General features: G+C 40.0%; 2 protein-coding genes across 6 annotated transcripts in view; one reads left to right on the top strand and one right to left on the bottom strand.

The window, feature by feature from the left end:
• Positions 1 to 3454, top strand: part of WIPI1 (WD repeat domain, phosphoinositide interacting 1) — a 53685-nt gene extending 50231 nt beyond the window's left edge. For both annotated transcript variants that reach the window (XM_025173411.2, XM_007421645.4), the window contains exon 13: positions 2600 to 3454. In XM_025173411.2, coding sequence (XP_025029179.1) covers positions 2600 to 2647 — 48 coding nt within the window. In that variant the 3' untranslated portion in view covers positions 2648 to 3454. The remainder of the gene's footprint in view (positions 1 to 2599) is intronic.
• Positions 3419 to 15290, bottom strand: part of ARSG (arylsulfatase G) — a 125432-nt gene continuing 113560 nt past the window's right edge. For 2 of the 4 annotated variants that reach the window (XM_088138305.1, XM_088138306.1), the window contains exons 11-12: positions 14829 to 14919; positions 3419 to 4376 (exon numbers count right to left, since the gene is read on the bottom strand). In XM_088138305.1, the coding sequence (XP_087994431.1) occupies positions 4075 to 4376; positions 14829 to 14919 (393 nt within the window). In that variant the 3' untranslated portion in view covers positions 3419 to 4074. Of the gene's footprint in view, positions 4377 to 7508; positions 7610 to 14828; positions 14920 to 15290 lie in introns of all 4 variants that reach the window. The other 2 variants (XR_015795726.1, XM_088138307.1) reach the window with 2 other exon arrangements.

Raw genomic sequence — 15290 nt, 5'->3', positions numbered from 1 at the left:
TTCTTACATTAATATGCAGGCATACACATTTACTGAGTTTCTAGAGCTATCATTATCTTGGCTGTAGAATTCCAGGATGGCCCCTAGATAGCAACAAACTGATACAGAAGACTGTAGCCCTTTGCTGCCATCTAGTGGCCATTCACTCACATTTAGTCAATTTTAATTACTATAATATACAGTATTTAGGTTTTTGTTCTTCACTGTATAATGACTATCTTTGTTGTGCTTAATGGTGGTGCTGTAGTTTTTTATATTTCATTATTAACATATAAATAAAATTTGCAAGTGAAAAAACCCCATCTAGTAGTAATCTGGATTTCTGCAGCCCAGATACCCTAATTAGCAATTGCTTTAGTGTGCCCAGCAATATTGTTCAGGTCATTAAGAAGCTATTCCATTTTTTTTTTTAATAAAAGCATGTTTTATTTTACCTTTGGCTGCCATAATAGAAGAGGGTGGATTACAGTTCCTTAGAATTTGTCATTCCTCTTGAATAATGGTAATTTGATTGGTTGACATACTCTTATCCTTTGTTTTTGCCATGCTACTTATGCACCCTCCTTAATACACTGTAAAATTGTGATAATAAAGTATCTTATCATAGAAAAGTGAGGTGTGAAAAAATGAAAATGAAGAAAAACAGAAAGCAAATGAGGCAAGCGTGATTGAAGTTCCCTTTCTTCTTTTTCTTTGTTCCCATCTGGGTTGCAGTAGTTATCTTTGCCATCTTTGCTCTTTGTTGTTTTATGGGTTTTTTTTGTTTTATTTTAAATTATTTTTAACTTTTTGTAAACCTCACAGAATTTCTGGGAGTCAGATGGCCTGTTTATTAATAAATAGAAATGCGGGACTTCAAGAGACAGCCTGTAAGACCTCTCTGTGGTTTCTTACCAGAGTAATCCTACCTTTCTTCTTGGGACACTCAAACATCAAAAATTACCATGTTTCTAAAGTCCTGCTAAGTCTCTATCAACAGAGCAGAAGCGATGGAGAAATATTTCCATCTGTCTTTCTCCCATCAGTAGCTTGTCTTTTGAAATCAGAGAGGGAAACCCCTCAAATCCAATATTCCTTAAGATGTGCCCTTACGAATTCTAGGATGCAGAATTGCAACCTGTATCCATTCTCAGTGCAACATGTTCTCTGGCCCATATACATTCTGGTTATTTTACAGGTGCCATTTCAGCAGAGAAGGAAATATTTATGTTCTTTATTCTTAAGAACACATATTAGAGGTGCATTAACTGGTCCAATCCAATTTGGAAATTAACTGCTATGTTTTGCCCAAATTAATTATCTAAAGTGATGTTCTTGGATATCTGCTGTAAGTTCATCTACCAAAAAACCTAAGGCACAGCTAGATGACAAGATGTAGCCAATCTGAGTTGATCTCAAAAAGCTAAGCAGGGTTAGATGTGTACTGTACTTGGAAGAGAGACTACCAAGAAATTTCAGGGTTGTTGGCTAAAACTGGGAAGTTTAAAAAAAAAAAATCCTGGAAGAAGACGTAGCAAATAATTTATTATTGCTAAGAAAACTACATGGATGTGCTCATGAGACCAAAGGAAGTTAATTAACTTTACCCTTACCAGTTCTGAGATAATAAAGTGGGATAAATCATCATCCCAGGTCCTTGGGAAGGACTTGATAGGAGGATAAAAATGCCAAGTCCAGTCTAAACAGCTGGCTGACTGTGCGACCAATAATAATAATAAAGCATACCATTACCAGAGACCCATAATCCACTAATACACCACATTTCCTTGTGTGTCTCATTTGTCTTTTATTGTGTACCAATACAATGAACATGTCATTACCGGAGATGATGGCATGTATCATTCTCTATTTGGAATTGTTCTGGATATGATAAAAGTTGTCATCTCTGTATGGAAAATGGGTCCAACTGTAGAAAGTGAGGCTTTGGTCTGCCCCTAAGCATGAATGCTTTAGGAGAGCCGTCTATTTTCTGCTTGTGAAATAATGATTTATGCTCTGGAGCACAAGGCCTGCTTGGTGCTACCACTGCATTGCATAAGATGGGTAGCAGCAGTACCATCGTCTCTTTGAGAGCTGAGAAGACTTGCTGTGTCTTCAGGAGCCACTTCTATGCAAGTCGTCAGAGACTGGCTTTCTCCTAACCAATAGTTACAAGAGCTCTGCTCGTTTTGTATTGTAATTGAGTTTCTCATGATGGCCTTTGCAGTGATAAACCCAAACTAAAGTGTTACTTTTGGCCTGTATGTTGAGTTGTTGCCTTGCTCCTTTCTACATGCTTAAATAACTGACTTTGCAAGCTGATCCAGCATGTACTAAGTTTACAGTCAAAACCCACGTAGGAACCATTGTTTAACCCAAGAATATATTTTCAGTTTAGGTCCCAACACACACTTATTTCTGAGTCAGACCAGACTCAAATGTGTCATTTGAGGACCAAGCACCAAGCAAGGCCCAGAAAGCCATCAGCTTTGCCAAAAGAGAGTGGCATGACTTCCATCTCCCCGCTGCTTCCCTCTGCATGCACCTCAAGCCTGCAGCACCCCGTGCTCAGCGGCACGTGACCAGGAAAAATAAGGCCGTTCTGTTTTGATTTTGGTAGATAATCTTGTGCCGTGGAAGCCAGACGACCAAAACGAAGAGATCATGAGGAGAGGCAAACAGCAGAGCCCAGAGCGGCGGATGGGAGGTAGTTTGGAAAAACAAAAGGGGGATGTAGAAGAATCCACAAGTGTGGGATAAACCAGAGATGCTCCAGTGCTTTTCACACAGTATGTTTCTTTTTCCCTAGCTGGCCTTTTCTGCCCCTTTTTGTGTATTTTCTTAAAATGCTCTACGGTTGGTATCAACGTACTGTATATGCACATTGCTCTATTCTCAAGAACCACAGTGTAAATGTACTTGATTGAACCTGAATTTTATACTCATGCTAGCCCTTTTCTTATTTATGTCATGTATAAATGTACTTATAGAAGAGTCTACTGTTTTATGTCTTTGTACAGTATATGCATAAGAATTTACCCATGCAGAATATTTTTGCAATTATCTACTTGAAGAAAAGGAAACCCCAACTTTCAGAGTTGGAGGTCTGCTGAAATATTTGTCGATAAAATCATGAGGTTAGCAGGAACTCTGTCTCCACTCACGTTCATTCTTCTTATGTAGTCTGAGAAATAAATGCACGCATCAGACTATTCCCTTTCAGGGAAGCAAAGTGCAGAAAAGGGGTAAGAAAAACCTAGATATCAGTCCTGATTAAGCTGTATGGATACATTGTTGCATGTGTATATTCATGGAAACCTTTTTTACTTTTGCTATACAGTGGCAGCCTATCCCTCCTGCCTCAGTTACTCTTTTCAGGGAATCAGACACAAATCAAGTTCAGAGGTCAATAGTGAGAACTATTTTTTTATTTTCAAAATAAAAATGAAAATATGAGCCTGAACGACTGCAGGGAGAAACTGTTAAGTATAATATAAGGAAACTGTTGGATAAAAAAACTAACCAAATTGTTTTATTAAAAAAATCATAACTCTCTTAATAGTTTAAATTTTATGAGGTGACATTGTCTAACTCTGGGTGACATCTGCGCCTGGGATTTTTAATCTAGATTGATTAAAAATCTAGAATGTTTTACTTTCAAATCAATCCCAAACTTTCTCTGAGCTACTTGGATTATAATCTGACTTTATGAGATGCACATGGCTTCTGCTAAAAATTACCAAACTTAACACTATAGTTCTTTCCTGCCTTTCTGTTACAATTTGTACAACTGTCTTATGTCCTGACATCACCATTCCTGCCTTTCTGTGATGCACAGAGTACAAAGAAACATAACATTGTGATGCCGGGATCCAACTAAGATGAGCTGGACTTAATCGAGGGGTATCAAATAGTCATACAAACATTTTAGTACCATATTTCGCTTATGAGTCACGATGAATTCTGTAGAGAGTTACGATTTATAAATTATTATATAAAAAATCTAGAATGTTTTACTTTATGCAGCAATTTCATCCACAAGACTTCTAGTTCTCATGGAGAGATACTATTGATAGCTGCTAACCTAGAGGTTTTTTAGCATTTTTCCAAGGATAAGTTAGAACAAGCCGATTCACACCTGCAGACCAAGTGTTGGGGGTTGCAGCAAGGTATCACATCCTTGTCATGAGAATAATCAGCTATAGACACGTTGTCTGACACAATATCCTGAAGAATATCCATGAGGCTCTTGTTTACCAGTGGCAAGAGAGAACGGTACTCAGCACTCTGGATGTCCATTGGCTCTTGCTCTTGAATATCATGCTGCAAGTCAAAAATGAGGGGTGGCTGGTGATGTGCTTCCTGTCCAATGCTTCCATCACATGCTTTGGCACCACCTACAAAGAGACAAATCACCCACATTCTTTTAACCGCTCTTTTTAAAGTTTTACCTTTGTGGCAGCAGGTCTATGTTACAAGAAAGAATAATCTCGGCACACTACTGTAGGCTGAGCACAAGTACAGTCCAACCAAAGGTTAAGCACTTAATCCAGTGGTTTCAGTGGAAGGAAAAGGAACATTATTATCATAATAGAATTCCTCAGTTCCAGACTCAACGCCTAAACATACTGATAAAATATTTGCAGGCAAATTGCAACAGGGTATCATCCATCACATGTTAGGATTTTTGTCTTGTTCACTGGCTGCAAAACATGGAAGTATGGGATATATTTCTAGGAAAATGAACAAGAGAAAACGGCACTGATAACAATATTTTAGCAAAACAGATTAATGTTTCAGATTAGCTATAGAGGACATATATTTCTTAGGGCAATAAGAGAGTGAAAACGGCAGTTTTCCAATTAACCATTAAAACATTTTCAAGGAGAACAGCTGTTTTCCTTCATTTTAAAGTATTTTCTGAAATATTGCCTATTACAAGAGTTCCTAAACTAGGGGCATGCCCTTGGAAGGGTATGAACAAATTCTAAGAGGAACTAGGACGATATGGATTTTTTTAGAAAGAAAGAAAAACATAAAAAATAATGTTCAAATTTCATACAATGTACTGCAAATATTTTCCAATGTTTGCTATTTGGCATAGAAGTATACATGCTTAGTGGAGAGACCAGGGTTTGTTTTAGAAAGCTGATTCTCAATTTTTCTAACATGTTTATGAATATTTGAGAGCGATCAGGACTGTTTGATTTTATCTGATGATTGGTAATGGGATATAAGATATAAAGGACAGTATGCATACCTAATAGTAAACAGCAATACTGATCTTGTAAATGAACTTGCATTGGAGAACTTTATTAGCAAAGAACTATATGTGGCTGCAGTTAGGAAAAAGAAGTACAATGAAGACTATATTAATATGGCTTCACTGTCATGGACAAAAATAGAATTGGTTATCCTCAAAGCACAGCACACAATAAAGCCACGAGATGTAGTCATCTTGAGCGATACCTTGCAACAAACCACATTCCTTTGAAATACAAGCCAAAGGAATGTTTTGGTGCTATACCTCAAAATATGAAAGACATGAACTTGGATTCCACTGGAGCTTTTCATCAAGCATTTGTCGAAGTGGTAGCCTCTCATGAACTGTCACTGCTAAAGCTAAAAACTGCTCAATTTAGGAGAAAGTTTTAGCTTGATGAAAGCATCTGATATTGTTTGGACTAGACGCTGAAAACAAAAACTTATCAGAAATTTCCCTGATAATTTTTACATTAAAATGTTACATCAATGACTTGGTGGAAGATCTTAAATTTGAACCAATGGATGACGTGGAAACTTCTTTCTTCACAATTCAGTATGATGCTAGCATTGATGTAGCACAATGTTGATGCTGTTCATATACATTTGATTCATTAATGATGCAACTGGTTGTCAATACCTTTCTCAGAGCAACTGACCATATCAAAGGCTTCAAATTATGAAAATGATTTCTGACTTTTTAATTTTTTTTTAAAACAAAATGAAGAAAACTCATGGGGGTATGCCCAGGCAGTGGTCCAGTAGTGCTTAGCTCTTGCTCTGGATTTGTCATATTTGTAAAAGAAAAATCAGTTTTAATCACAATTCATTTTGTTATATAAAGACAACCATGGGCTGCTCCAACTGTTGCAGATCATCTGAATGATCTGTTGAATTTTGATTATCAAAATTATAAGTTTTGTGAAGAGCAGTGCTTTAAATGAGAGAGCTTTTGCAGCTTTTTACATGTATTTGGGAGCAAATCATAAAACACTTCTGTTTCACACCCTCTGGCTTTCAGATTATTTGAACTGAAAGGTGAAACAGAATTTTTCCTCAAGCAAGCAACTAAGAAGGGTTGTCTGATGTGTCTATAGGCCAAATCTTTCCACTTTCACTGGAATGTATATACGGTGGACTTTCTTGAATCTGAACAACTTCAATTTAAAGCTGCATGGAAAACCCTGAAAATATGACAACCCATCACAAACTTATAAAAGTGCTTATGGGGAAAAAAATCCAGCTTTGGAAATATTGGATGCAAACTGAGATGCCCAATTTTCCACCTTTTGCATGTTTCATCATCTGCTGAAAATGAAAGTTAATGTACATAAATATTATAAAGATGTGAAGGACAAAGTTGTGTTTCACCTGGACTGCCTTGCAGAAGAATTATTCTACTATTTCCCAGACAACTTTTCTAGCAACCCTACTCATAAATTAGTACATAATACATTCAGTGTTGAAGTTGATCCACTGCCAGATGTTTTGCAAGAACAAGCAGTCACTATAAAACATGATTCAAATACATAAATATTTCAAAAATTCAAGCCTGGAGGAATTTTGGATAATTAACTGGGGAGTTGGGAAAGTGGAATTTATCTTTCAACTTTTTCATGTACTTCTGTGAAAAAAGCTTTTAAACTTTACTTACAATAAAAACAAAAGGAATCAACTGGATTTCAAAATTGATCTGCACTGTATATTTTAGTTACCCTTTTTTCAATTCATAAAGAAAAAGCATTATCCTTCATATTAAATTTGGTTTACATTTGCTCCTTTTATGTCCATTCACATTTTCATTATTACACCCACACACACACACACCATTGTCACGTATATCTAAATAAAATTCGTCCAGCAAGTTTTTGTGTTTATTTTTAATTATGAATGGAATGATTTATTAAAAGGGGGGGTTAGTTTAAATTAGAGGTGGGGACATATAAGAGTGGGGGGAAAAAGGGATATGATCCTGAAAAGTTTTGGAACCACCATTCTACTGCAAAAAGACCATGGATAAATTATTGATGAATACACATACCAATTATGGTTCATAACAGGTAAGAACATCTACTTAATTAACTGCAGAGGAAACGGTAATGTGTCTGGGTTAGTATATTACTTGAGATTTCAGATGGGAACTCACTGAAATACAAAAATATGCCTTGTGCATAGACAGACATTAGATTTCCCTATAATCTAGTTTTCTATGTCCCAAAAATATTTTTGGAGGAACTTTGAATCATATGAGGCTTGTCTCCACTCACCTACGATTTTATGTAGTCAACCCCAGAGAAAAATATCACTTCTTTTGCAGATGAGAATTTTCTCAGTGTCACATTGTGGAGTCTTAATATCAAAATTTAGTCTGATGGGAAAGGGGACAGGGAGTTACATATTTGACCTGAGAGAAATTGGTAATACTGTTTTATGCTTTATTAGTGTTACAGAAATATGTTTTCATGTATTGTACTTTGAAACAGACCTGTTTCCTTAGAATACTCTTTTTACAATATTGTACTATTTCCTTAAACACACTTTCAAGATAATTGTTTCCAGTGGATTCTCAATCATAACAGTTTTGTATCCCCCTGTTTGGCTCTGCCACAGTCCCAATTGTGTATAAAGTGTTTGGTAGCTATAGCTGCCCATTTATGCCTAGAGTATTGTAAGCTGTCCTTACTTATAAAACTGATTACTTATGGAACTGTCTATACAGGAGTGGAAAAAAGATTAAGAAACTTAATCTTGAAAAATTTACATCACTCGAGCATATCTTGATGGAGTCAGAAGAGCAATTTTCCTTCTAGGCAATCAAAGATGATTCAGTTCAGACTTGAGTTGTTCTGCACCAACAGTTTAAGTCCCTTGGCTAGCCTATGGACCAGACGTTCCTTGATTCAATACTCATTTTGTCCCACATGGTCAGACTCCATCTTGCTGGATTGATGGAGAGATCCAAAGAGCATATTGTATGACATGCCACTTCTCATTCTAATCCTACTAGTAAGTAGTGCTTCCTATGAGAATTTCTTATACTGGCTGGGGTGCTTACCACTGAAGTTGTGAAGTAAGGCTGAGATCCAGTTCGAGCTCCTTACAGTTTTCAAAGCATGCTGAACTTTTGCCGTGCTGCTTCTTGGATGTACTGTATAGTACAGATATTGTTGAAGCTGTAAGATAAGAAGCGGCTGGGATCTAGTTACAGCTTCTTCCAGCTTCCAAGACATTTTTATGGGGTGCATAGTACAGATACTGCGAGGTGATTTAAGGTTTTGTGTCTGAACAAGTGGAATGTTACCAAATCACTTCTGCTTCTTCAACTCAACATCAAAAAGTGGAACTTGTGGGCACTGCATTTTGTTCCACTAGTCACAGAACACTTGGCAGTTCAGGACAGCATATCTGTGGATACTTGGCCCACTCCATCTTGATAAGCCATCAAGTACAAACTGCTCCCTTGGTGCTGATGCTCCTCTTTCAGCATGTGGAGATACCAATGACAGATTTCTCCGCCAATTGTTCTAACAGCCAGCACTGAGACTTCTACAGCAGAGTAGGCCTAGGATCCCATGGAGATCCTTTTCAGTTCCACTAGCCTTCAGGTTTCCTATACCTGTTTTTCCTACTCCTGCTAGAGACAGTTGTCATTACCACGATGAAAGCTTCTATGTTTGTTTGTACAAGGCAGAATTTGCCTATTTTCCCACAACATTTTGCCAAATGGATGACTGCATATGTGATGATTTAGCCAAAAAGCCATATCCCATCAGCATTCAAAGTCACTCTATGCAAGCAGGTCTGTCTTTGGTATTCCATTGTTGGAAATCGGCTTGTCACAGCCTGGAGGCGGGGTGTGTGTGTTGATTCTCAGAATCCAGCCAGACAAACCCCAGCACTCTAAGACTGTCTTGTGAACTCTTTTCTTTTTATTTGTAGCATTGCAAGATAGGAAGCACTGGTTTGTCTTTCAGCTATGAAAGGCTAATCACATGAATGCATTTTACCTCAAACAAATACACAAACAGATCTTTCCCCCTCCCTTTCCCTGTTAAAGAATTTGGTCTGCAGTAAAAAAAATTATAGCTCTTAACTGCTTCTACCATTTAGTGATTAACTGTTTCCCTACCAGCAAAATAATGCATCTTTTAAGCTTCATGTGCCTAAAAACTGTGATGTATGTAATTATGTCCATAACTATGCTAAATTCCCTCCTAGATTTAATCAAAGGCATTACTTTCACTTAGCTGGCAATATCTCATGGCTAGAAGCATGCTGATTCTCTTTCTTCTGATCCTCTTCCATCCTTCATCTTCTGATGATCTTCTTGTTCATCCTGAAACTCTTCAGTGGCCTTTGAACCACTCTGACACCAGTGAATCTTCAACAGCCCAAGTTGTCTAACTCCAGCTTGGTTTACTACCCACCTTTTCCTTCTCCAGAACTCTTACTCCAACAATAGCTCTCTCTTCTTGCCAGTTCATCAGCCCATTGTTACCCCTTCTCTCTCTGCAAAAGAATTTATCTACTCCCTATGGTTTTCCTAAATCAAGCTATCACCTTCTAAGAACAGCTTGTCTGACTGGGAGATCATGTGACAGGATGGCAGACTTGGTTGTTCTGCTCTCTTCCACTGCTAGTTGGTCTCAGTCATCCACCTTTATCAAACAGTAGCAACCTGACCATTAATTTGATAGACTGCATTTTTAGGCAGAGCCATGTTATCCTTGGTGCTATTTCTCCCCCTCCAGCACAGTTGCTTGCTGCCCTCACATAGTGTCAATCACAGAGACCACAATGAAGTTTATTAACCTGGGTTCATTGAATGGTCATCTAAGAATTCACATATCTCACATACCCTTTTGAGGAGTGTAAGAGCTATTATGAAGGGTGAGGGTGCCACCAAGAATCTAAAGCTTTAAACTATTCCAATCAGGCTATTGCACAGGTATGGCACCCATATCTGTGAATTCACAGATGACCTTGAAGAGCAAAAATTGTACATACTGTATGTAACCAGTTCTTTTATGCCAATTGGTCTGTGTCTGCAGCGGACTGTATTCTGAGCCTTAGACTAGGCATTAATTGATATGGTCATGCTTACAAATTGAACAATTGTTTTTTCCTGTCAGGAGTTGATAACTGCTCCTTTTCTGACATGGGAGAGGATACTCTACTAAATAACATAACTCAGAAAAGTCCATACAGGTAGTCCTCACTTAACGACCCTAATTGGGACTGGTAACTCCATCACTAAGTGGAGCGGTTGTTGAGTGCAATGTCATGTGACCGCACCACTTAACAACAGCTGTTATGGCAGTCCTAGTTGCCATCATTAAGCGAATCCCATGCAGTTTTAGGTGAGGATCCACCCCAATCTAAGCCATTCCCAGCTTGGTCCTTCCCAGCCCTGTGCAAACTACCTGTGCTTCAACTTCCCCCACCTGCCTATCTCCCCCCCATCTCTGCCATTTTGGCTGCCCTACACAGCAGAGCCAAGATGAGGCTGCTGAATTCCGCCACCGTACCTACCTGCCACCACCCCTAGTAGACCTTCTTCTGCCTCCTTGACTCTGCCTCGCCCTCTCCTCCACTGGGCTCACCGATGCCTCAAGCCCCACAGCAATAGGGCTCTGTCAATGCTGGGCTTGCCTCTGCCCCTGCCCAGTTCCTCCTCCATGCTGGAGGAGGATATTGGCAAGGAGTGCTTCATCTAAACTAAACTCATGCAAGCTACTGAGTTTGCTTTTGCAAGACCTGATTCTTATAGCACCGATTTTTCAGGCACTGAGGCCACCTAGACCTGGAGCATGGTGGCGGCCCAGGGCCTTCAGCAGTTTCAGCCTGCTCCAGGCCTCTACATCAGCCCCAGTGCCACCGTGGAGGAGGACCCTCGATGCCTGAAAAGCTTCAAGAGATGAGGACCCCATCGTTCGCACCCTCCCCATCCTCTTGCTTGCAGCCTTCCTGATAATGAGGAGAAGGAAGTAGAGGCCTGGGCTGAGATTGTGGCTTTACTGCATGGCATTGGGGTGGCTGGGGCTTTGCACTGCAGCGCTAGGGTGGCAAGCCACCCTGTTGCTGTGATGTGAAGCCCCGTTGCTGCGCGAAGTCCCAGCCACCCCAGTGCCACAAAGTTCCAGCCACTCTGGAGCCATGGTGCAAAGCCCCAGCTGCCCCATTGCCACCCTGCAAAGCCCCACTGCTGTGGTGTGGCGAGGAGCCCCAGCACTGTAGGAACACCACAATCATGCTGAGGAGGAGGACAGGGAGAAAGGTCAGCAGGGGGCGGGGGCGGGCGGTTGTAAATGCAGGCAGGCCCAAATTTTTATCATGTGACCACAGGGGGGCTGTGACAGTTGTAAGGTTGAGGACTGATCATAAATCCATTTGTGCAGTGCCTTCAAAAGGTCACTGAACAAATGGATGTTAGGTGACAACTACCAGTATCTAGATGTTTATATGTAAGTCACTACTCTTCCATGACTTACAGCCACAACGGGCAGCCTCCTCTGTAAAGGATTAATTCTCTGGTGTTTCTGCATTGGGAGTGGTTGGATTATCCAATCTTATCTCATGAATAAGTATGGCAGAATTATCAATCCCCAGAATACCAAATCATACAGAGATGTAGCGGGTAAACCCTGTGGTCATGCACTGTCTTGCACGGGAGTATAAAGAATTAATTATGAAACAATTCTGTCATAGATCATTCATCTGTAAATTATTATGAGATCAATGACCTTGCACTTATGACTGTATCTGTAGCCTTATTTTATTCTGATTCTGGTCCTCTATTTGTCTTTTATAAGCAGTCCCCATGTTACCCAAGTCCTGATAAACATAAACCTGACTACTATGCAAGGGGGATAGAATCAGTAGCCAGAGCATCTACACAGCGTGCGATTCAGCAGAGGGAGAATGGATGAATGCAAGGGTTCCTGGAATTAGAATCCCTATGTAACTTGAAGACTGCCTGCATTCATTCCCCAAAGAGTAGGATGCAGCTCCTTCTGTGGCACAAACAAGGGTACATTCACAATCATTAAACCTGTCTTATAAGTTGATTTTGATCACTGGTGTAATCCAGTAGCAAATGATTTAAACTCTATTACAGAGCTTACTACTTTGCTTTATCTGTAGTCATAAATGCATCCAGATTGTAACCTGATGATGGTATGGAGAAAGAAGAGATAAAAATAAATACTAGATTGTGGAAAAGGGTTCTTCTCATCACAACTGAAAGTGCCAAGCATTAAGAGTAGGACACAGAGAAAGAAACACACTACAGCTCTATCAGTTAATCAGGCCTGGAGGAGTCCCTGGGAAGACACTGTGGGAGGAAGGGCAGTGTCATCAGTTACATGCAATGATATCTATAGTGTCTGGCAGAACTAGGTAATTATAGCTCAGAAGGTCAACCCCTGCAACTGCCTATAGGCTTCTACAGAATTTTCCTCTCCATTCCAAAATAACAGGTATCAGGAAGATCATCTAAGTGTCATGCTATTCTGCTTTTAAATGTTGTTTAAAAAAGGAGCAGATATCCCAAGGGAAATACCGACTTAATATAACACAATAACTAACTGGAAAGACGTGTGATCTGAGAAGTGAAAATATCTGGGCTGTACAGATTTTCAAAGAGGTGCGTTGGGCTCAAGTTCTTTCTTAAAGCTGCTTCTCCAAGCAATGGGCTTCCCCTGCACGAGCAAAGCCAAAGGACCTTGTTGCCTTGTTTTGTTCTGTTACGCAGTGTCCCCTCTTAACCCTTCAGCCTTCACAAAGCCAAAAGAGAGTTCTGCACAAGCACAGCACCAACATGGAAGCCTCTTCCAGCTTTGGCTGGTGCTTCTGGAGCACTCCAGCAATGCTCTCCTCACAGTGTTGTTTTCTGGCACTCGCCAAAGTCAGAAGAAGCTTTGCAAGTGACACTGGAAAGACAGAGGTACAGGGAATTGCCACTGGGCTGAATCATGCTGCCTCTGCAGCATTAAGCTCTTCATCAAGGCAAATCGAAATTACTTGCAGAGACCTAAAAAATATATCCTGAAGAAGAATCCATCTGAGCACAAGCTTGAGGCCCCCCGCTCCTCTAATTCACTAGGGGCGAGGAAGGCTTTTTCTCCTAATCAGGGAATGGAGAGAAATGTGCCTTCATACAAACTCCAGCACATGCCAGGGTGTGCATTGAAGGAAGCAAATGAGCGTTTCTAAAAGTAGCAAGATCAAGTCTGTAACAGGGAAGGAAAGGGAAGGAAAGACTAGAAGAAGAAAAGGAGATATAGAACTACACTTCCAGATGCAGAGTGGCTAACTATTAAGCAGGATTCAAACAAGCAGAATGTGGATATATGAAAAACTTCATCACAACACAATCTTGTGTAAATTTTAAGGAAGAGGATGGAATGTCCTGTAGTTCAACTGACTCTTGGCTTTGAAAGACCAGGTGGCAAGGAAGTTTCCTGGAAGTTTTCTTTACCTGTGCTGCCTACTGCAGGCACACCTGGCCTGACTGAGCAGAATGTGTGCCGTTGTCTCGCATGCTTCCTTTCTGCAAGATAAAATATGCATTTCTTTTCCACAGGTCTCTCTTTCCTCCAAAGAAAGGTACATGTGACTGCCTAAGCTGTAAATCAGGGGTGGGGAACTGGATCCTTCTACAGCTGGGAGGTACGAAGCAGCCAAGAGCGAGCTTCACAGGCGGGCACTCACTCCAACTGTGGGAAGAGTAGGATTTGAGGAGGAGGGAGGGGCCTTGCTTGAGGTCCAACAGGCCCAAAGTCCTTGCCGAGCAGCAAGGTGGAATATAAATTGGAATCCCCAATGTCAGTAAAAGTCTGAAAACAAAATGAACCAGAAACCCAGAGAGAGCTGTATATTTTGTCTCCCTTAAATTTACAGGGGTTGGAGAACCTGTATCTCAGGACTGAATTTCCAGACCAAATACACACTTCACGAACCACCAGCCTATAACAACACCCAGGATACAAATCAAAGCTCCTTGTCCCACAGGCTGAATTCTTGAGCTCTCATTAAGCAGGAGTTCTCATACCAAGGATTCACTACAAATGTTCTCAAATATTTTCTCCATGCCAGCTTTACCTATGGAATCCTCCTGTAATTCCTGATGCTCCTCTTTTGAAGTCCAGAAATAAAACACTCAGCAGAACCAAACTTTTTACCTGAACTCCAGTATATTGGTATGAACCATGGCAAAGCAGAGTTTCTACCCACCCAACCAGAATAACTCAGAGGCCACGTGATATGATAGTATTTCATAAAACCATCATTTTCTGTTGTTGCTTCTCTCTCTATTCAGTCTATTAAAAAAAAATCCCTTCTGTAGAATTACTTTCTTGTTAGGTATGTAGAACACTATTAAAAAAAAATCCTCCCTTTGGAGAGAAGTTGGCAGCTGGAAACAAATGACTGCTGGGACACTAGGAAATTCTGATACTGGGGATTAGTAATAACTAACTAGTACAAGATTTGTTTTATTCAGATTTCATTACTTTCAACCACATATTACTAGAAGAAAGAATACACTACAGGAATATTCAAAAACACCTGATTAATAAATAACATACCTGTGAGATAAAAGGCTTTATACTGATCTAGCCGAAGAGCCTGTATTTCTCCATATTTTCCAGCTGCTCCACTGTTGGGATGGAACAATGTCTAGAGGAAACAGAAACTGGGAAGATGAGAAAGTTGCCTCTTTTGCTTAATGTCACATAAAAGGATACATGGATTCCAATAGAACCTGTTCAACCTGTGGAGTTCTTGGTGCTCTCTGAGCTTGGTTGTTTGCTTGCAGACGTTTCATGACCCAACTAGGTAACATCATCAGTGCGAGTGGGTGATGATGTTACACTTGCACTGATGTTACCTAGTTGAGTCATGAAATGTCTGCAAGCAAACAACCAAGCTCAGAGAACATTAAAAACTCCCCATACACAGATTCAAATGATAACTATGCCTCTAGTTATTCTGCTCCCATTAACACGTAGAACCCAAATTGTTAAATGCTTATTTCCATTCCCATGGAC

This window comes from Python bivittatus, unplaced genomic scaffold (genome assembly GCF_059951505.1).
Source record: "Python bivittatus isolate LINGU-HERP-01145 unplaced genomic scaffold, Pbiv_v1 ctg000220_np1212, whole genome shotgun sequence".
Classification (NCBI taxonomy): Eukaryota; Metazoa; Chordata; class Lepidosauria; order Squamata; family Pythonidae; genus Python; species Python bivittatus.
The sequence above is the reverse complement of the archived record's forward strand: the minus strand, read 5'-3'. Positions and strand labels throughout refer to the sequence as shown.